The following is a 22,727-nucleotide window of genomic DNA, read 5'->3' as shown; positions in this document are numbered from 1 at the left end:
ATCAGATGAATTGCAATTAATTGAAAAGTCCCTCTTTGCCATGCAAATGAACTGAATTCCCAAAAAACATTTCCACTGCATTTCAGCCCTGCCACAAAAGGACCAGCTGACATCATGTCAGTGATTCTCTCGTTAACACAGGTGTGAGTGTTGACGAGGACAAGGCTGGAGATCACTTTGTCATGCTGATTGAGTTAGAATAACAGACTGGAAGCTTCAAAGGAGGGTGGTGCTTGGAATAATTGTTCTTCCTCTGTCAACTGTGGTTACGTGCCGTCATCATTGCTTTGCACAAAAATGGCTTCACAGGCAAGGATATTGCACCTAAATGACAGACTGATATTCTGCAAAAGGTACAGGGATTCGACTGCTGAGGACTCTGGTAGTCATTTTCTTTGATGAATCCCCTTTCCGATTGTTTGGGGCACCTGGAAAAAAACTTGTCCGGAGAAGAGAAGGTGAGCTCTACCATCAGTCTTGTGTCATGCTAACAGTAAAGTATCCTGAGACCATTCATGTGTGGGCTTGTTTCTCAGCCAAGGGAGTGGGCTTACTCAAAATTTTGCAGAAGAACACACTCATGAATAAAGAATGGAACACATCCTCCGAGAGCAACTTCTCACAAACCATCCAGGAACAGTTTGGTGACGAGCAATGCCTTTTCCAGCATGATGGAACACCTTGCCATAAGGCAAAAGTGATAACTAAGTGGCTCGGGGAACAAAACATCGATATTTTGGGTCCATGGCATGGAAACTCCCCAGACCCTTATTCCCACTGAAAACTTGTGGTCAATCCTCAAGAGGCAGGTAGACAAACAAAAACCCACAAATTCTGACAAACTCCAAGCATTGATCAGTCAGGATGTGGCCCAGAAGTTCATTGACAGCATGCCAGGGTGAATTGCAGAGGTCTTGAAAAAGAAGGGTCAACAGTGCAAATATTGACTCTTTGCATCAACTTCATGTAATTGTCAATAAAAGCCTTTGACACGTATGAAATGCTTGTAATTATACTTCAGTATTCCATAGTAACATCTGACAAAAATATCTAAAGACACTGAGGCAGAAAATTTGTGGAAATTAATATTTGTGTCATTCTCAAAACTTTTGGCCACGACTCTATGTATCCACCTTGAAGTGTAAGGATTCATGAATGATTTCCATATAAAAATGTTGCATTAAATAGACGCATTGTGGTTTCTCCGAGTCATCCAAAATAGCTTTTATTTTCCAAACATTACAAATAGTGCAAATGTACGTAACATTAAAACAAACAAAAAAAATCCCCAAAAAGCTATTTCAGAAAACTCAAAAGCACATTTCTCAAACTCACACAGGGAATAGTAAACATTACCACAGTAACTAACAGCAGGGTGGTAGAGGAGGCACAGACTGGAACACAAGTTCAAACACTTCACCGTCAATTTTTTTTTCACTCTCAGTCAAATGGCATCCCAAAATCACTCAGGACAGAGTCTAGTTTTTACTCTGTTGTGTTGCGCCACAGAGGTCAAGCTAATATCAACCTCTGGTCCAATCTTGGCCAAATGATCGTAATACTGTTGTAAGGAAGTGCTGGTGTTTTAATCTTAGAATATTTTTCTGCAAAAGTAAAGTGTATTTTTTTTTAGACCGTGTTAGGGTTAATTGTTTACTGCATACACTTTTGCACATTACATCCTCTGTCATAACAACGTGCATAAGACTATATATAGTAATACTACAAAACATGCATTTGCCTGATGTTTTATGTTCTGAATATTGCTGTTCTCTAGTATTTTTAGATCATTTCATTTTCAGACTCCACAGCTTCTGCGTCAATTCATTGAATTAATAAAACAACAAAACCCAATCAATGGAAACAAGACATTACAAGGCTAATGTCACAAAACAGTAACTGAACTCAAACTCACTGCATAAACATATCCAGACCTGGAACAAAGTTCCTACTTCCAGTCATTTTTTTAAAACTATGGGTCTGGTCAAAAGGCACATTTGACAGGCTGGATCTGTAAGATTATCTGTTGAATACCGATTCAATAAATAAAACCATAAATTATTTTGGATAAGTTAAAACGGTTTTGTTCTTTCAGACACCGAGCTGTAGGGTACGAAACTTGCTACCGTATAGACTCCACAGTTCTTTTCCCTTTCCTCCCTACAATCTCCCACTCTGGTTAAACATTTAACATCTTCAATACCAAGACCTTGTCGACAATGTCCGTTTTCTTCTTTCCTCGACGTCGATAAACAATCAAGACAACAGATGTTTGCTGTGTGCCGTCTGCACAGGGCAAGCCAACACACTGCAAGAAATAAGAAAGATCCTTTTTTTTTTTTTGCAATATTTGTTTGGCACAAGTTGAGTACTTCCCGTCCATCTCTCCATTGTAATTGGCAATAAATCACAGACCGCTCCTGTCAGCTTCATGTAACTGTAGGTGAAGACGGGTGAATCAATCCACCTGCTGCATGGGCCTAAAGTTGGTCTTTGTTATACATAGTAACTGGAGCCCTGTCCCGTCCACAATATGCCATTCAGTGGAAAACACCTTCTATATGTAACCCATGAAACAATACACTACTGTAACAGATTCTACAGTAAGGCAACTATCTGGTGATAGGTTAGTTAGGGATATGTCTTTGTGACCCGACGTTAATACACAAAATAGATTGCACTCACAATGACACGCATCAGCGGCACACATTCGCACGCACAAACACAGGTACACACAAACTCTGCATCCATATAGAAAATGACGCGACAAGAAAAACACTTCAATCCAATCAAAACACAATCTGAAAGGGCAAAGCGACTGATGATAACCAGTCATAGGTTGGATTGAGGCTCAGTCATATCATGGAGGGGTGTGGGGGGAGGGACGTTTTCCGTCCTCTTAGTGCAGTCACATAACACTGTTCTCAATCTCTTCCATGCTGTGCTGATGTCATGAGCCACACACATACAGCATCAGTCCCAAAGTGCACCCAGGTGACCTTCCACAGGGCTGCCTGGTTCAGGTGTGTCCGGCGCCAGGCCTCACTGCAGCACACACTTCTCCTCCTTGCTTTTCTTGCTGTACTTCCTGCGTCTCTGCTCCAGGCCTCTCTCCAGCCTCTCATCCTCCTCCAGAGCCCTAGGCACAGAGGACAGGGAGATAGACCTGCTAGAACAGTAGTCCCATAGCAAATAGTCCCTCTATCGGACTTAGGTTCAACCGTGTGGCAGTGGAAGACAAAGCTCACAAAGACACCTGATATCTCATTCACCCCATCGCATACTGTCAACCCATATATTAACAGATGGATACACCCGTGGTTTATGTTTAGCAGAGGGTGTCAAGTGTTTTGCTGTGTGTGTTCAGCATGTGTGACTCAGCTGGGCCAGGGGACTGTGTCCCAATTGGCACCCTATTCCCTATATAGTACACTACTTTTGACCTGGGGCCATTTGGGCTCTAAGTAGTGCACTAAATAGGGCAGGGATCATCAATTAGATTCAACCGTGGGCCGATTTTATCTTGAGCGGATGGTCGGGACCAGAACTTAATTACAAATTATTTGTAGACTGCAAATGGACCGCAAGAAGCCCAAACAGATCAAATATTTGACTAAAACATAATGATTTCAAACCTTGCGTAGAAACTTGTACATGATCACGTGTCTCTCTATTATGTGTGGGAATACTTGGGAACAGATTCCAAAAATTAAAATAACTTGCAGCTGTTTTCCTGGTCTTTTTTACAGTATTTTATGTCCAACCATGAAAATAAATAAATGTTGTTTTTTTTGCTCATAAACTTGAGGGGCCAAATATGCAGACATGGCCGTCTCACCCTCTCTCCTTGGCATCCATGTCGTGGACCAGCTCGTCCCTCAGGTTGACCAGAGACACCAGCTCCTGCAGTAGCAGCTGCTCCCTGTGCTTATGGGCCGCTGTCTTCTGCCACTCTGGAGGACAGAAAGAAGGGAGTGGAAGAGTGGATGCGGAGGAGAGGAAGACAGGGAAAGAGTGATACAGGATGGAGGGTGGTACAGAGTAGAAAAAGAGTTGTTGCGTTGCCAATGTGCAATTTAGTTCCATGACCAGCTTTTTCTTGGATCCTTAGTCTTTCTCCTTTTTTTTACTCTATTGGCTTTCACCTTGCTCTAATAACATTCTAATAGCGTGTGAAACATAACAAGAATGTAGTTCCCCTGTAGCTTACTTTTAAACTTCTCTTTAAAGATCAATGAAATATATATATTTATTTTTTTGACCCCTTTTTCTCTACCATTTCGTGATATCCAATTGGTAGTTACAGTCTTGTCCCATCGCTGCAACTCCTGTGCGGACTCGAGAGAGGCGAAGTTCGAGAGCCATGCGTCCTCCGAAACAGGACCCTGCCAAGCCGGACTGCTTCTTGACACACTGCTCACTTATCGCGGAAGCCAGCCGCACCAATGTGTCGGAGGAACGGGAACGCCACGCCCGCCACAGGAGTCGCAAGAGCGTGATGGGACAAGGACATCCCAGCCGGGCAAACCCTCCCCTAACCCGGACGACTCTGGGCCAATTGTGCGTTGCGTCATTGGGTCTCTATTGGTCGCAGCCGGCTGCGACATAGCCCGGGATCGAACATGGATCTGTATTGACACCTCAAGCACTGCAGTGCCTTAGACCGCTGCGCCACTCGGGAGGACCTCTTTAAAGATCTAGAACCTAATGATGAAACTGGAAGTAAATAAAGGATTCAGATAAATTATGACATTAAAGAAAGGATCACTTCCTCAAACCAACTCAAGGGCAGATACCACTTGGCACAGATGAACTAGCGTGAGTCAATCACGCGCAAAGCTTACCGCCATACTTCAGATTCCCTTTGCAGACTCAAAGCTAGAATCCTTAGCTGCTACATCCATTTTTGGACTCAGAAATTGATGATATATATACCCATTGATTCTTGAAGAATAGGACTTATAAACGCCTCGTGAGCTTAGTTCAACTGTCGAACCCCATAAGCGTGTCTTACTCTAATGTTTGTAAACAACGTAAATGCCTCAAAACATGGTTAAAAACTGTACATTTGATCTCATGTATGGTCAGTCATTGCATTAATTAGCTCTGTCTATGAATTTGAGAGGGGTTACATTCATCCAGCCCCATCCCTTAGCTTTTTAGACAAACAGGGGAGGGGGAAATACATTGTGATTGTTTCAATTAAGGATTTGAGCTTTAAGACAGATTCTTGCTATTGTATGTCACTATGACCAAAGAGTTGCACCATGAATCTTGTAGCTCAGTATATCGGTACTGCAGTTTTACCTTCAATAGCCATCATGTCTCTCAGTTCTCGGTTCAGCATCTCAAACCTCGTTTCCAGGTTCTGCTCTTCTTGTCTGTGGAGCGGAATAACTTTTGGTTAGATCAATGTCACGGATCTATAATATGTCAGAGTTGTTTAAAGCACAAGGTAACGGTGGAGAACACGGCGGGGATGGTGGAGCTTACAGTAGCTGCAGTTGGTCTTGTCTCCTGATGAGGGCGTTCTTCTTGTTGACCAGAGTGAACCACTCCTGAATCAGCTTCTCCTCCTGCATCTTGTCACTACCTACATGTATGGAGACAGAGAGGGCATCATTATAAAGAAGAAGCCTTGAAAATACTGAACATTTATTCAAGGGTATTTTTCTTTCTCTTTCTTCACCCCCTCCCTCCCTCCCTCCCTCCACTCCCCCATCACCTGACTCCATCAGTCGGCGTAGTCTCCTTTCCACTATGTCTGCCCTGCTGTCAATGTGCTTCTGTTCCGTCTCCAGGGCCTTCATCTCACTCAGTGCATACTGGCTGGCGTCCTGGGCACGCACGCACGCACACAGGCACACACACACACACGCACACGCACACACATACTTCCTTCATATACAGAACATTGGTATTTCCTTGATGCACGTAAGTGTTTATGACAGCGGCAGGCAGGGATTTGTGAAAGTGACAGACCTGGCACCCCTCCTCAGCCGGTCGTCCTTCTTCACCAGCTTCCCATTCTATATGGAAAATACACACAAGCACAGTGTAAGGAAATACATAGGAGCATAATGCAGTAGCTCCACTGAGCAATTACTAGACGAGCATTAAAGTGGCAAACTAGACTGCGATGGCAAGAGGCAATTAGCATAGTGTGATAGGCCAAGGACTGATCCTAATGACAGGAAACCATCAAAGTAATTAGAGTGAGTGATGCCAATGCTCAGGGGGTGGATGAGCCAAGTACAGCAAAGAAAACTGTGATGACTTGTGTCTGTACTCTCTCTCTCTCTCTCTCTCTCTCTCTCTCTCTCTCTCCTAGCCACTGCACCTCTGATGGGTGTTGTGCAATCAAAGTTCCTGGGAAAATGGAGACTCAGTAAGTCTGTGTGGGTGTAAACTCCAATAACATCCTACAAAATCAATATACTGTACGTACCTGTTTCTGATTTCCTTCTGGTAGCTCCACCCTCTTCCTGACCTGTAGCAACCTGTAAATACAACAAAGGAATCACTCTCAGAGATGGAGAAAGAGAGATAGCAGATTAAGTGGCCGAAAGTGGAGAGAGAGAGAGAGAGAGAGAGAGATAGCAGATTAAGTGGCAGAAAGTGGAGAGAGGAGCGAGACAGAGAAAGAGATCGTAGGCCGCTTACCCCGGGTGTGTCTGCCTCGTCTATTGACCTGCGTTGCGACCGCCGCTTCTTAACCAGATCTGCATCCTTTAGCTGGGAGAACCCAGACTTGGCAGATAAGAAGTGTGTCCTGGGGGGTGCGACGGGGGCCTGGGCCCCTCCTCCTGCCCCTGCAGCCTGTAGCCGTTTGGTTCTAGGGGGCGGGACCACGTCCCCATTGGTGCCCCCCTTAGTGTCACTATACGCCTCCTTCTCTGCAGCGCCCCCATTGGTGTTCATTGTGAGGGTCTCATCTTGGATCCGTTGACAGTAGCGTGCAGCGGCCTCCGGGTCGGGGCCCTCCCTGCTCTCCCCGGCCACGCCGTAGCTGGACTCCCTGCTGTCCGCCTCTATGTGCAGCACGCTCAGCTCCTGGCCCAAGAAGTAGGTGCGGATCTGGTTGAGGTAGGTCATGACGATGAGGCGGTCAGGGACGGCCAGGAGGGCCATGTCTGAGGGCTCCATCAGCCGAGAAATGCCCAGCTCAGCAAAGCCGTCGAAAGCCTGGGGGTTAAAGAGGAGACGGGGTGGATGGGTAAAATGCAGTAGTACTTAAGTAAGTTACTACTTAAGTTGTTTTTTGGGGGTCTCTGTACTTTACCATTTCTATTTTTGACAACTTTTACTTTTTCTCCACTACATTCCGAAAGAAAAGAATGTACTTTTACTCCATACATTTTCAGGACAGAAACATTTACCTACAAGAGAACATCCCTGGTCATCCCTACTGCCTCTGATCTGGCGGTCTCACTAACCATAAGTGTTGGAGTGTGCCCCTGGCTATATAAAATAATAAAACAAGAAAATCATGCTGTCTGGTTTGCTTAATATAAGAAATGATTTATACTTTTACTTTTGAGACTTAGACTGTCATGTTTACATGAATTCTGATTATTTCCAGGGATATATCCTGAACATCCTGAAATATATGTAAATATCTTTGTTAGAAATGATATTATATTTCCCTTGACGGAGTAATGCAGAATGTAAAAAATGGCTCAACTCACCCCACTCTCCCCTACAGTAAACGCACTCAAAAATGTAAGTATATTTAAAACCAAAAACTTTTACTCAAGTACTATTTTACTGGGTGACTTTCCCTTTTACTTGACTCATTTTCTATTAGGAAATCTTTACTTTTGGGTACTTTTTTCACCACTGGTAAAATGTTCAGGTGGTAAACACTTCATGATAATAATTCTAGGCCTAGGAAATGATGGGTTAGCACATTATACTCTGACTGATTATCACACGCCGAAATAACATGTCGGAAATCACCTTCTTGTTGTTGCGCTTGATGTCATAAGGGTCCAGCATCTCAAAGTTTCTAAGTAGCGAAAAGAGAGAAGAAAAAAATCGATACACAAGAACAGGAAACAAGTTCACACAAAAAAATGATCATGATGTCATTTTCAAAGGTTAAAGAAACCATAACATAATGCCTGTTTATGTTCTAGGTCTAAGCTCTCCACAGACGGTACCTACATCCTGTCCGGGTGGAAGTGGTGTAGAAGGGCACAGAAGGCCAGGCCGTTCCTCCAGGATGTGCTGAAGTTAGTGATCTTGACCCCCTTGTGTTCTTTGGTGGCCTCCTGACACCACTCCAGTAGTGACTGGCTGGAAGTGACCAGGCCAGGACTGGCCATGAGGCCCTAAAACAACACGAAATCAAATATAATAGGTCAATTCGGAGTTAAATCTATGGTATAGAAATGACCAGGTATCACATAGCAATAACTACAAAAAAAGTGTTGTTTTGTCATTGACAAAATTGACAGTTATGATGGTGGTAAGGAGTCAACATTTATGATGGTGCTACGGGTAAACATTTATGATGGTGGTAAGGGTAAACATTTCATAAGTCAATGATGAAACAAAATGGATGGTGGAAGATTGGTCAACTGATACGACTATAAATAGCGTACTTCTGGAGAAGCAGCACTGTCTTGACCCATTTCCTGAGAGTTTGCAGGTCTGCGTTCAGGCGTTGTTGGCTCCTCTGCTGCCTCCTGCTGCCTAAAAAGAGAAAGACAGGGATTTAATATGACTTGACTACGCAGCAACAATGTTTTGCTCTGGATTTCGTTCTTCAAACTGTTTAGTAGCAAGCAACACATTTAAAACAATTGCAATGGATGAAATATATGGCATATTCTCAAACAGTTCATTTTCATGCAAGCATAGTAGCAGTAGTAGTAGAATTAAAAACAACTAGGGGAGAGAGTGGTAAGTTGAGCTAAAGGGGTAAGTTGAGTCACCCTTGTTTCTAATCATTATACCAAAGATTTAGGAAGAGGTCATCATTCCATGGAGTACGTGAAGAAATAACCCACATGGGAAAAAGTGCAAAGCAATTTACGATTCTCACTAAGACTCATTTATTGCATTAGAGGTTTCATGACGCTTGTATCTAAACCAAAAGGAGATCTTTAAAGATCAGTTGGGGTCTCCATAAGCTTCAATATGCGGTCCTTAACCTAGTATGAAAGCGCATCCTTGAAGCTGTATGGGAAAATATAGTCAAAATGTATGTTGAGCCAATAGCCATGGTTGGAGTAAATTGAGCCAATGGTTGAGCCAATAGCCATGGTTGGGGTAAATTGAGCCAATGGTTGAGCCAATAGCCATGGTTGGAGTAAATTGAGCCAATGGTTGAGCCAATAGCCATGGTTGGGGTAAATTGAGCCAATGGTTGAGCCATTGGCAAGTGTTTTCTTCCCAGACATAATGCAAGGCATTATCACTGGAGTATGAGGCAACAACAGGGCCTGGCTTATGTTATAAGTTGGGTTTTTTTAAGTACAAAGTGTTTGTTCGGTGTTAAGCCTGTGTTAAAAGATACTTAAAATGATTAAAAGACAAAAAGCTATTTTTGATTGTGTTGAATTGTGTTTGGGAAATAAAGACAGACATGATTTTAAAAATGTAGTGGTAATATTTCATTCAGTACAGACATTTGTAGGCGGCTTGATTTACCCCGTTCCCACGGCTCAACTTACCCCGTCCCACGGCTCAACTTACCCCGTCCCACGGCTCAACTTACCCCATACCCGGACCGGAGTAAATTGTGCCAAATTACCACTTTTTTGGACAAGCTATGTTTTCAAAACGGTCATGTTTACATGAATTCTGATTATTTCCAGGGATACACAACATCCTGAAATATATGTAAATATCTTTGTTAGAAATAATACATTATTTCCCTTGACGGAGTGATGCTGATCGTTAATGTCTAAACTTACCCCACTCTCCCCTACATGTAAATGCACTCAAAAATTTAAACACGTCACGCAACCACTCTTTTGCACGTGTGTCCAACATAACATACAGTACCTCTCTTCATCTAAGCCACCGGCAGCTACGTCTACTGACTCAAAGCCAAAGTCCACCTCTTCAACCCCCATGTATTTTCTCTCGATCTCCATCTTCTCTGTCTCTTTGGCTCCCTTAACATGTAACCAGTCGTCCTCAGCTGGTGTAGCAGTGGTTGGAGAGGTCTGGTCAAGAACTTCTGCCTCTGATCCCCTCTCAATGTCCTCACTAACAGTGTCTGCGAAGAACTTAGGGGTTTCTGTGAAGGACTGAGTGACAATGGCAGTATCTGTAAAGGTCAAGCTCTCCATGCTCTCCTCCAGTCCCTTCTCAAAGACAGTTTCTGCCTCTGAACCCCTCTCAATGTCCTCACTTACAGTATCTGTGAAAGCCACAGTGACCATAGCGGTATCTGTGAAGGTCCAGCTCTCCCCACTCTCCTCCAGTCCCTTTTCACAGACAATAACTTCTGGTGATATCTCCTCTGAGTGAAGAATTGTGACAAAGCTCCCTTCGGAGACCATGCTTGAGGTTAATGATATTGAACCCTCTGTGGCTTCCTGACTGGTGACTTGTTTGTCTTCCTGAGAGAGAGACAACGAGCCCTCAAGGGAATCGGTCTGCCTAGTGAATGAGGAGTCCATTGAAGGAGTTCCATCGGAGAAAGAGGAACTGAGGCGTTTTTTCGAGCGGGGAACTGGAACTGGCACGCTTGATTGTTCTATGTTTAGTCTACTCCTCCTCCTACGCAGAGGAGCAACCACCACTTCACCAGACGCTGCAGGCTGGCACCCAGGGGGTACGGGAGGAAGACTACTGCTCCTCTTGCTGCGTCGAGGTGGTTCCAGCACAGAGGCTGAGGCTGCAAGTGAACGTCCTCTCTCTCTGGTAGAATCGTTGTCATGCCAGGTCTTTGGTCTGGTACTATCTAAATGGACAGGTGGGGTCGGGTCTCGTTTCCCACGAGGCTTTGGGACTGGTAAGTACTCCTGCTTGTCCTCAGTCTTTACTTCTGGCGCAGTGTCCTCTGTCGATACCTTCTGAGCTGCACTGTAATGGAAAACTGTAATTTATGCGCTAATTTGGGGTATTATCAATAGTAAAATACTGTGAAGCATGACACTGCAGTTATACTGTAAATTATGGTGCATTGTGGGAAATTGTTGTGGGTGGGGAAATAATTGGTGTATTTTGAATGGTACTGTAATTCCATTCCAAAGAATACAGTACCGTACTGTATTTTGGGAGCGCCAAAAACCTTTTGACCACTAGTGGGTGCATGGTATTGTTGTTTCTGGCTCATTAACATATTTTGAGGCATGTCTTGTAAGAGGCTATATTTTTTGCACCTGTTAGAGAGAGCTGTACCAATTGAACTGGTATGTGGTAGTAGTGCCCCATCAAATTAAAATATATAGGGGACAGGATTGGAGTTGCAACAAGTCTTAAACCTTTAATGGTTGAGCATTTTGCCTTGTCCTTTTGGTCTGTTTTGCCCTGTAGTCATAGCCTGTTTAGGAGCCTTTGTTAAGGCCTCTAGAAGTGGAAGTGATATAAAACACCAAATATTTATTTGATATGTTGCGATATGTAAACACATTACCTAGCAGCCAACCTGCTCGCACCAATCCCATGTAATTACAGTAAAATCATGTGAAATACAAACCCCAATCCCCACAATGAATTTCATTCTTCCCTCCATCCATCCATCCATTCATTCATCCATTCGATTACGGCAGCATTGACTTTTTTCACAGTATAATACAGTCAATTCTACGGTATTGTATGGTATGTCATTGTACAGTAATTGCTTTGATACTGTTTTAAGATTACAGTAGGTGTACTGCAATATGAAATACATGAACTTACTTGTCAATGAGCGGCCTATAAATTACTGTCAAATTCACGGCAACCCCTTCAAAGTGTGGCTTATCTTCAACTGGCTCAGTGGCCATTTCTGTGACTTTCTGAGACTGCAACTCAGTCTCAACCTTTTCAATCGAGTCGATCATCATATCCTCTATCTGGGATGGTGCTGCAGACCCCTGGTTGGCAGCATTCAGGGCCTCTACAACCACATCTTCTGCTTTGCCTGATTCCACTGGGGGAGAATTTGTTTTCTTGCTGCGCCTTGGCGGGGCTATTTTTCTGATGATCAAGAGGGGGGCAGTCTCTCTCACACCAAAGTCCGTGTACGACTCTGTCGGTACATGATCTGGTGTTAGGGGAACAGTTGTGACCTGACCAGTAGCACTCTCTAAATCGTCAGCTTTCTGTCGATGTTCGGTAGAGAAAGACGCTTTCCCTGTGCGCTGAGGTGGAATCAGCTTGGTGACCGCCTGGGCAATCAAATTCTCTGGCTCATCAGCCTTCTGAGTTGGCTGTGGTAGAATCAGTTCAGTGGCTCCCTGGCCAAGTTTCTCTGAAGGTTCTGCACTGGAGGCTCTAGAGGTTCTCCTTGGGCGCGGAGGTGGGACCAGGCTAGTTGCCTGTGTTGATGTGTCTTTAGTGAAGCTTTCCTTTCTCCTCAAAGGTCGGTGTGGAGACTCTGCTGGAAGACTACGGTCTCTTTTCTTAGTACGGCAAGGAGGGACCACTTCTGTGTGCGCCTGGACAGGGGCCTCAGCTTTCTGTTTGGGCTCTGTTGAAAGACTACGGTCTCTTTTACTGCCAGGCCGTGATGGGACCACCTGAGGAGCTGCCTGGGCAGCGAAACCCTTCTGACCATCAGCTTTCTCTAGAGGTTCTAGAAGATACCTGTCTTTTCTCTTCGGACAGCAGGAAGTGACTACATCAATGGGCTTCTGTGCAGACACATTCTCAGATTTTTGTTTGCGCTCTGGACTGAGGCTGTCTTTTCTCCTTAGAGGCTGTGAAGGGACTACATTAAATACAATCCCTTGATCATCAGCTTCCTGTTGAGTTTCTGGAGGAAGACTTCCCTCTTTTTTCTTCACACGATGAGGAGCGACCAGTTTAGTTGTTACCTGTGCAGCGACATCCTGGGTAGCCACACTTCCTTGGCCATCTGCTTTTTGTTGAGACTCTCGTGGAAGGGATCTTTTTTTCTTTCTGCCTCTCTGAGGGGGGGCAACTTCTGATTGTGTTTCAACTGATGTGACTGGGGTGACAGTCTGATCATCAGAGGGTTTATCTGGTATGGGTACTATATATTCTTCAGACTTGTCCTCTACCAGCAACTTGTCTGCAGTAGGTTGTGAGGTAGGGCCGGAGGCTTCTTCTGTGATTGTGTGTTGGGGGCTTAAAGAAAAAAAAATACAGTCATGACTCAGGTCTTGCTATAGAATTAGAATCCATTCCAGGCCTAACTTCTCACTTTAAACAATGTTTCTCGGTTTAATTATATTATCAACAAAAAAAAACCTTTCAACAATGATTTTTCACAAAAGCCACATTCCATAAGCCAGCAAATGACTAAATAGAGACAGTTGCAAACCCAAGTCCACAGAGGAGACACTGAAGTGTTACAAGAGAACAACTCAACACAGTGACCAGTATTAACTCATACAAATCGTCCATGTTCCTTTGCTTGAATTACAAACATGCGCTCACACACATATATTTGTTACGCGTCTGACATAGCGGCATAAACACTGCAAAAGACACTGATGACCTGGACCCACAAACAAGTGTCTTAAGCGTCAAGAAGCAGCTTAAACCCATCCAACATTCTGTACTGTAGACTTGTCCATCACAGTTCACTGAGTAGCAAACATTGCTGAGCAAAACATTATGCGAACAAGAGACAATGTTACAACTGCAAGTAAACGAATTTGGATTCTCAAACCGTGCAGGCAAATAGTTCCGAGACGGGTTTGCTGCCATGACACTCACCCCTTGTCCAGGTGTGATGAAGGTGATAATTCTGTCTCGATAGGTGACCTTGCTGAAAAAACTTCAACATCATCCTGCACTTTGAACGTTGACTTCTCCCCTATTTGTGCCCATGAGTCAAGGGTAACCTCTTCTTCCCCAGTTACCGCAAACTCTCCTCTGGAGATCTCAGTAAGGTCAGCCTCCGTCAACGGCGGCCATTTTCTCATACTGCTTGGGCCTTCGACTCCAATGAACCCATCCTCACTGTTTTGTCTCACTGCCGATGGAGAGTTGGATTGCTTGTCTTCCACCGTCAACAAGGATGGCTCAGGTGTGGTTGGGAGCTCTATAGGATTGGTTTCACCCTCAACATGCGATGCCTCTCCAGACACTGCTTCCTGAACAAGGATAGATATATCTGGGACAGGATCAGAGGAGCTCTCTGATGGGACTGCACTGTCCTCTGGATCCACAACACCACTGTCTACATCTTCTGTTGGAGGTGAACCAGACGGACCCAAAATGGCTGCTACTGTTTCATAACTGTGAGAGAGGGATACTAACAGTAAGTGAGGGATTGAACCCTAAAACAAGAGTGATACACATTTGGAGCATGCCAACCATACACAAAGTCTCAAGTCTTCTCAGAAATCAAGGCGAATAAACACAGATCGCTCAAACTTCAATCATCAAGAAATTGATTTTATTAATCGCATACGAAATTTGCTCGAAGTTCTAAAATTGAACCAAACTGTGATTTTTCAATCCATGATGAAGATCAAAAATAGAAAATGCCATCACATGCAAACAGAAATCTTAACAACTCTAGTGAACATGACGGTGATACTGGTGAATATAATAACCTTCAGTGGACTCATGAGTCAGAATGCTTCTACTTTCTAAAAAGAAAACACACTACACATTTTGCCTCACACCAATCTCCCACTTACCCTCTGGAGAAGACATCAACAATATTCTGTAGAAGGCCAGAGGCCTCCTCTGGCTTCTCTGCCACAGAACCATCAGCCTCCAGCACCTCCCACCCCAAGACTAGCTCTGGTTCTGACACTGCTGAGGGCTTTGGGATCTCCTCAGGTGTGGACTTCTCTATTTGTGGGCTGCTGAGGACACTAACATGAGAGGTGAACATTGAAAAGAACATCCCCACAGAATCCATGCCACACACAGAAAAACACACAGTCATTGGCATGCACCACAATGACTCACCCGTCACAAATTCACTAAGAATTTCAATCCATAATTATTGACCGCCATGTAAGAGGCTCACAGACCTAAAACACATCTCAGATGCAGAGCATCTTGAAAATGACCAAAAGCCATGCAGTCTTTAAAACTAACTTTTCAGTGTTTCCAGATTCCTATGAAATACGACCTAGAATGAATTACAATAAGAGTGAAATAGTTTTCCTTCCAAAAATGATAATTAAGTATGTTATAAAGCAGCTTTTCTCTGTTGGAATGGTATGGGAGTACCCTGAACAACAGAATGGTGTGGGCGTGTACCGGTCATAGAAATATTCATGAGAGTAGACCGCTGATTGGCCAGCTCATAGCAAGCACTTTTGAAACAGTCTGTTTGAGATAGAAGTTACCGGTGGGTTTTTTCTCTCTCTCATTCATGCTTTGGCCACAAATACGATTATAAGATGAGTCGACAACATTATTTGGGTTTGAGTCAACAGAATATTCACTTTTCAAAGTGAGATTTTCACTGGACAGTTAGTTCAGAGATTTGCCAGAGCTCAAATACCTGGCTTTCCAGTGGCCATGGCAGACCAAATAAGACAAACAACAACACATCACTACCACTACCACTGCAATCCATGCAGAAAGTCATATGCTCAAACACTTACCCCTTATCTAGAACATACTCTGCTGGTTCTCCAGCAACCTCTTTCTCCTTTGTCTGCATACTTGTCTCTTAAAAACCAAAAGCAAAATAATGTTGCTTTCCACTTGCAATGTGAGTCACTGGAAATAGAATATGACATTCTTAACCACACACGTCTTACCATGTGCCTCTACAGACTCTGGACTGTGAGGGGGCACAGATGGAAAACCAGGAACGCTTGCTGCCTCGGGGCAAGATGGTGCCAGTGCAACCATAGTTTTAAGGCCTTCATCTCCAACTGCACTGCCTAGGTCAGGCTTGGAAAGTACAGTATCCTCTGACCTATCCTTCAAGGGTTTTTCATACAATGGCTGCATAGAACTCACAGATTCTTCTCCCTGGGCCAGAGCTAATTCAATTGCCTGTCTAGAAGGTAATCCAGCTACTGTAGATTCATTTGTACAAGATGGGTGTAGAGCAGACATGGTTTGTTCTTCCATTGCTTTAGGTTGTGGTAAGGACAGGAACCCAGGAGTGAGACTCTCACGTGCCACTATATTTTTCATATTTCCTTTGAATTCTGCGGACCTATCTTGGATTCTTATGGTCTCATCTTTCAGTGTCTTCTCAAACAGAGGCTTCTGTTCAACCTGTGAATTTCCTGTCGGGGCTTTGGCCGTAGTTGGCAAACCTGGTAGACTGGAGATTTTGGGGCACGATTGTGTGAAATCCACACTATTTACTTCCTTCTTAGGTTGTGGTGCAGAGGGGAAGCTAGGAATCCCGGCTGCTTCTGTGCAACATGGCACCAAAGCAACCATTGTTCTTGTTTTGTCAATGTCTTCTTTTGATCCATCTTCTGGGAGAATGTTTTCTTCTTTCTTCTTCAAGAGCTCAAACATAGGCTTGGGGTCTAAATATGTAGCCCCCTCAGTGGATGCAAAACCAGGGAGACTGGAAACTTTAGCGAAAGTGGGCACAAGACTCAACATACTTATATCTACCTCAGCTTTGGGATGTGGTGCAGAGGGGAAGCCAGGAATACTTGCTGCAGTAGGGCATGATGGTACCAGATCCACCATTCCTTTCATTTCTTGTTTGTCTTTTTCTGATATTTCCATTAATAAAATCAGCTTCTTCATTTGCTTCTCCCATAATGGTTGATGCTCCTTGGGTGGAGCTGTGTGCCAATCTTTTCCTTCAGTTTGCTGATTGGATGGGAAACCTGCAATACTGGAGACATTTGGACATGAAAGACAGATAATACTTGGTCCATAATATACCTCTTTGGGTTGTGGTACAGATGGGAAACCAGGGGTACGAGCCACTTTTGGACAAGATGGTACCAGAGATACTATTCCTTTCATCTTGGCTTTGTCTATTTCTGATCTTTCCGTTATCACAACTGGCTTCACCTCCATGTGCTTCTCCCATAATGGCTGATGATCCTCAGGCAGATCTGTGTGCCAATAATGTTTGTCAGTTCGCTGACGGGATGGGAAACCTGCAATACTGGAGACTTTTGGACACAATGGCAGAAGGTTGACAATACTTGGCCCATAATAGACCTCTTTGGGTTGCGGTACAGATGGGAAACCAGGCACCAGAGACATTTTTGGACAGGATGGAACCAGAGCCACTATTCCTTTCATACTTTCTTTGTCTATTTCTGATCTTTCCATTATAACAACAGGCTTCACCTTCATTTGCTTATCCCATAATGGCTGATGATCCTCAGGCAGATCTGTGTGCCAATCTTTGCTGTCAGTTTGCTGACGGGATGGGAAACCGGCAATGCTGGAGATTTTTGGACATGATAGACCGATCATACTTGGCCCATAATATACTACTTTGGGTTGTGGTACAGATGGGAAACCAGGGATACGAGCCACTTTCGGACAAGATGGTACCAGAGCCAACATTTCTTTCATATCTTGTTTCTGTTTTTCTGATATTTCCATCAATAACATCATCTTCTTCTTCATTTGCTTCTCCCATAATGGCTGATGATCCTCAGGCAGATCTGTGTGCCAATCTTTGCTGTCAGTTTGCTGACGGGATGGGAAACCGGCAATACTGGAGATTTTTGGACATGATAGACCGATCATACTTGGCCCATAATAGACCTCTTTGGGTTGCGGTACAGATGGGAAACCAGGCACCAAAGACATTTTTGGACAGGATGGAACCAGAGCCACTATTCCTTTCATACTTTCTTTGTCTATTTCTGATCTTTCCATTATAACAACAGGCTTCACCTTCATTTGCTTCTCCCATAATGGCTGATGATCCTCAGGCAGATCTGTGTGCCAATCTTTGCTGTCAGTTCGCTGACAGGATGGGAAACCTGCCATACTGGAGACATTTGGACACAATGGAAGAAGGTTGACAATACTTGGCCCATAATATACTACTTTGGGTTGTGGTACAGATGGGAAACCAGGGATACGAGCCACTTTCGGACAAGATGGTACCAGAGCCAACATTTCTTTCATATCTTGTTTCTGTTTTTCTGATATTTCCATCAATAACATCATCTTCTTCTTCATTTGCTTCTCCCATAATGGCTGATGATCCTCAGGCTGATCTGTGTGCCAATCTTTGCTGTCAGTTTGCTGACGGGATGGGAAACCGGCAATACGGGAGACTTTTGGACATGATAGACCGATCATACTTGGCCCATAATAGACCTCTTTGGGTTGCGGTACAGATGGGAAACCAGGCACCAGAGACATTTTTGGACAGGATGGAACCAGAGCCACTATTCCTTTCATACTTTCTTTGTCTATTTCTGATCTTTCCATTATAACAACAGGCTTCACCTTCATTTGCTTATCCCATAATGGCTGATGATCCTCAGGCAGATCTGTGTGCCAATCTTTGCTGTCAGTTTGCTGACGGGATGGGAAACCGGCAATGCTGGAGATTTTTGGACATGATAGACCGATCATACTTGGCCCATAATATACTACTTTGGGTTGTGGTACAGATGGGAAACCAGGGATACGAGCCACTTTCGGACAAGATGGTACCAGAGCCAACATTTCTTTCATATCTTGTTTCTGTTTTTCTGATATTTCCATCAATAACATCATCTTCTTCTTCATTTGCTTCTCCCATAATGGCTGATGATCCTCAGGCTGATCTGTGTGCCAATCTTTGCTGTCAGTTTGCTGACGGGATGGGAAACCGGCAATACGGGAGACTTTTGGACATGATAGACCGATCATACTTGGCCCATAATAGACCTCTTTGGGTTGCGGTACAGATGGGAAACCAGGCACCAGAGACATTTTTGGACAGGATGGAACCAGAGCCACTATTCCTTTCATACTTTCTTTGTCTATTTCTGATCTTTCCATTATAACAACAGGCTTCACCTTCATTTTCTTCTCCCATAATGGCTGATGATCCTCGGGCAGATCTGTGTGCCAATCTTTTCTGTCAGTTTGCTGACGGGATGGGAAACCGGCAATACTGGAGACTTTTGGACATGATAGACTGACAATACTTGGCCCATAATATACCTCTTTGGGTTGTGATACAGATGGGAAACCAGGAGTGTGAGCCACTTTGGGACAAGATGGTACCAGAGCCACCATTCCTTTCGTCTTGGCTTGGTCTTTTTCTGACCTTTCCATTTTCAAATCTGGGTTCACCGTCATTTGTTTCTCCCAAAATGGCTGATGATCCTGGGGCAGATCTGTGTGCCAATCTTTTCTGTCAGTTTGCTGACGAGATGGGAAACCTGCAATACTGGAGACTTTTGGACACAATGAAAGAAGGCTGAGTATAGTTGGCTCAAAATATATCTCTTGGGGTTGCGGTACAGAGGGGAAGCCAGGAATCATGGATGCTTCTGGGCAACATGGCACCAATGCAACCTTTGCTTTCATTTTTTCAATGTCTTCCTTCCTAAATTTGTCTTTTGGAAAAACTTCTTCTTTCTTATTCTTCTGCAAGTGCTCAAACATAGGCTTGGGGTCAACAAGCCACTCTAATGTTGTAATCCCCTCAGTAGATGTGAAACCAGGGAGACAGGAAACTTCAGGGAAAGTGGGAAGACTCAACATATTGGGTTGTGGTGCAGACGGGAAGCCAGGGATCCTTGCAGCGTCAGGACATGAAGGCCGCATTGAAAAGTTGGTTTTAATTTCCTCTTTGTCTACCTTTAAGCTGTCAATAATGACTTTCCTATCCTTTAATGGTATCTTGAACAATGAGCTCTGATCAACAACCCACCCTGCTTCCCTATCCTTCTCAATGGATGGAAAACCAGGGAGACTAGAAACTTTAGGGCAGGAGGGAACAAGATTCACACTACTTGTCCCCACTTCAGCTTCTGGATGTGGTGCAGAGGGGAAACCAGGAATCAGGCATGGTTTTGGGCAACATGGCATCAAAGGAACCATTGCTGTCATTTTTTCACTGTCTTCTTTTGATCTGTCCTTTGGAAAAACAGTTTCTTCTTCTTTCTTCTTCTTTTTCTCCAAGTGCTCAAACATATGCTTAGGGTCAACAAGCCACTCTAATGTTGCAGCCCCCTCAGTGGATGCGAAACCCGGGAGACTGGATACTTTAGGACAAGTGGGCACAAGACTCAACATACTTAGATCTACCTCAGCTTTGGGGTGTGGTGCAGAGGGGAAGCCGGGAATACTTTCTGCAGTAGGGCACGATAGCTCCACAGTCACCATGTGTTTCATTAGCTCTTCTTGTAATCTGTCCAAATGTGGACTGGACCTAATGGTCACCCCTTCTTTCCCCTTCACTGTCTTCTCACAAATTGCCTCAGTGTTGACTGTACACTCCTCTACCTGACTTTCAAGAGAAGGGAATATGAGTGTGCCAGCCACTCTTGGCATTAGATCTGCCATGTTAGGTTCCCTCTCTACCTCGACTTCTTTGGACAGTTGTGTAGACGGAAAGCCTGGAATGCTGGCAGTTCTTGGGCAAGATGGGACTATATCTGCCATAAATCTCACCATGTCTCTCTCCTCTTTTGATCTATCCATGGCCAGCTGTGGACCGTCCTTTGTTGGTTTCTCCCATAATATGCTCGTGTCCACTGGGCAGTCTTCCAATTGAGCCTCTGAAAAGGACGCTTGAGTGGATGGAAACCCTGGTGCACTGGCAACTCTTGGTGATGATGAAGCCATATTTTGAGGTCTGAGGAGAGGGTAAACCAAGGTCAGAGGTGACTATAACAACCATGAAAGCAGCGTTTTCAACTAAGAACAAAGCAATCAATAGGAAATGACCATCAAAACAATCACACACAAACCAAAACTCATGCTCAAACATGATCTGACCATTCACAAAAATTACAATTAATAATGCAAACATTTCAATCAAGATAAAGCCAATCTAAGTGTATAAACACCACACAATCAAATGTAAAGGATTTTTCAAAACAATGCTTGCAAAAATGTATACTGAACAAAAATATAAATGCAACATGCAACAATTTCAAAGATTTTACTGAGTTACAGTTCATATAAGGAAATCAGTAAATTTAAATAAATTCATTAGGCCCTAATCTATGGATTTTACATGACTGGGAATACAGATATGCATCTGTTGGTCACAGATACCTTAAAAAAGGTAGGGGTGTGGATCAGAAAACCAGTCAGCTCGACACATCTCCTTCACATAGAGTTGATCAGGCTGTTGATTGTGGCCTGTGGAATGTTGTCCCACTCCTCTTCAATGGCTATGCGAACTAGAAAACATTGTCGTACACGTCAATCCACAGCATCCCAAACATGCTCAATGGGCGACATGTCTGGTGAGTATACATGCCATGGAAGAACTAGGACATTTCCAGCTTCCAGGAATTGTGTACAGATCCTTGCGACATGGCCTTGCGTTATAATGCTGAAACATGAGGTGATGGCGGCAGATGAATGGCGCAACAATGGACCTCAGGATCTCGTCACGGTATCTCCGTACATTTAAATTGCCATAGATAAAATGCAATTGTGTTCGTTGCCCGTACCTTATGCCTGCCCATACCATAACCCCACCGCCACCATGGGGCACTCTATTCTCAACGCTGACATCAGCAAACCGGTCGCCCACACGACGCCATACACGGGGTCTGCCATCTGCCCGGTACAGTTGAACCTGGGATTAATCCGTGAAGGGAACACTTCTCCAGCGTGCCAGTGGCCATCGAAGGTGAGCATTCGCCCACTGAAGTCGGTTACGATGGCAAATTGCAGTCAGGTCAAGACCGTTTATGACAATTTGTGCAGAAATGATTTTTTTGTGCAAACCCACAGTTTCATCAGCTGTCCGTGTGGCTGGTCTTAGACGATCCCGCGGGTGAAGAAGCCGGATGTGGAGGTCCTGGGCTAGCGTGGTTACACATGGTCTGCGGTTCTGAAGCCGGTTGGATGTAGTGACAAATTCTCCAAAATTACGTTGCAGACAGCATATGGTAGAGAAATTAACATTACATTCTCTGGCAACAGCTCTTGTGGACATTCCTCCAGTCAGCATGCCAATTTCACACTCCCTCAAACCTTCAGACATCTGTGGCATTGTGCTGTGTGACAAAACGGCACATTTCAGAGTGGACTTTTATTTTCCCCAGCACAAGTTTCACCTGTGTAATATGTCAGGCTGTGTCAAGCTGTTTAATCAGCTTCTTGATATGCCACACCTGTCAGGTGGATCGATTATCTTGGCAAAGGATAAATGCACACTAATGACTAACATTTTAGAAAAAACATTTTTTGTGCGTTTGGAACATTTCTGGGATCTTTATTTCAGCTCATGAAAAATGGGACCAACACTTTACATGTTGCATTTATATTATTGCTCAGTATATATATTCATCAAAATTGTAACTGATAATGCAAAATATTGGCGAATTCAATTAAGTCTAGAAGCACAAATCTTACAATTTACGATTTCATACCATTCCTGCATTTGGCTAATGCTCTGTTTAAGTTATGTTAAATCCAAACTCCAAAAACAGCCATAGGAATGCAACACCATGCAGATCAACACAACTAAACCAGCACCATGCTGGCAGGTA

General features: G+C 44.0%; 1 protein-coding gene across 10 annotated transcripts in view; it reads right to left on the bottom strand.

Moving 5' to 3' along the window:
• Positions 1-1,196: 1,196 nt before the first annotated feature.
• The window catches only part of LOC110531861 (EH domain-binding protein 1-like protein 1), a 67,061-nt gene continuing 45,530 nt past the window's right edge, over positions 1,197-22,727 (bottom strand). For 6 of the 10 annotated variants that reach the window (XM_036987744.1, XM_036987745.1, XM_036987738.1 and 3 more), the window contains 17 exons: positions 15,864-20,851; positions 15,705-15,771; positions 14,781-14,960; positions 13,849-14,373; positions 11,863-13,254; positions 10,015-11,043; positions 8,607-8,697; positions 8,167-8,333; positions 7,960-8,008; positions 6,664-7,185; positions 6,449-6,500; positions 5,983-6,029; positions 5,726-5,837; positions 5,494-5,593; positions 5,308-5,381; positions 3,839-3,953; positions 1,197-3,139 (listed from right to left, as the gene is read on the bottom strand). In XM_036987744.1, the coding sequence (XP_036843639.1) occupies positions 3,043-3,139; positions 3,839-3,953; positions 5,308-5,381; positions 5,494-5,593; positions 5,726-5,837; positions 5,983-6,029; positions 6,449-6,500; positions 6,664-7,185; positions 7,960-8,008; positions 8,167-8,333; positions 8,607-8,697; positions 10,015-11,043; positions 11,863-13,254; positions 13,849-14,373; positions 14,781-14,960; positions 15,705-15,771; positions 15,864-20,851 (9,607 nt within the window). In that variant the 3' untranslated portion in view covers positions 1,197-3,042. The remainder of the gene's footprint in view (positions 3,140-3,838; positions 3,954-5,307; positions 5,382-5,493; positions 5,594-5,725; positions 5,838-5,982; positions 6,030-6,448; positions 6,501-6,663; positions 7,186-7,959; positions 8,009-8,166; positions 8,334-8,606; positions 8,698-10,014; positions 11,044-11,862; positions 13,255-13,848; positions 14,374-14,780; positions 14,961-15,704; positions 15,772-15,863; positions 20,852-22,727) is intronic. The other 4 variants (XM_036987740.1, XM_036987747.1, XM_036987743.1 and 1 more) reach the window with 4 other exon arrangements.

This window comes from Oncorhynchus mykiss, chromosome 9 (genome assembly GCF_013265735.2).
Source record: "Oncorhynchus mykiss isolate Arlee chromosome 9, USDA_OmykA_1.1, whole genome shotgun sequence".
In the NCBI taxonomy this organism is placed as follows: domain Eukaryota; kingdom Metazoa; phylum Chordata; class Actinopteri; order Salmoniformes; family Salmonidae; genus Oncorhynchus; species Oncorhynchus mykiss.
This window is presented reverse-complemented; position numbering and strand designations above follow the sequence as displayed.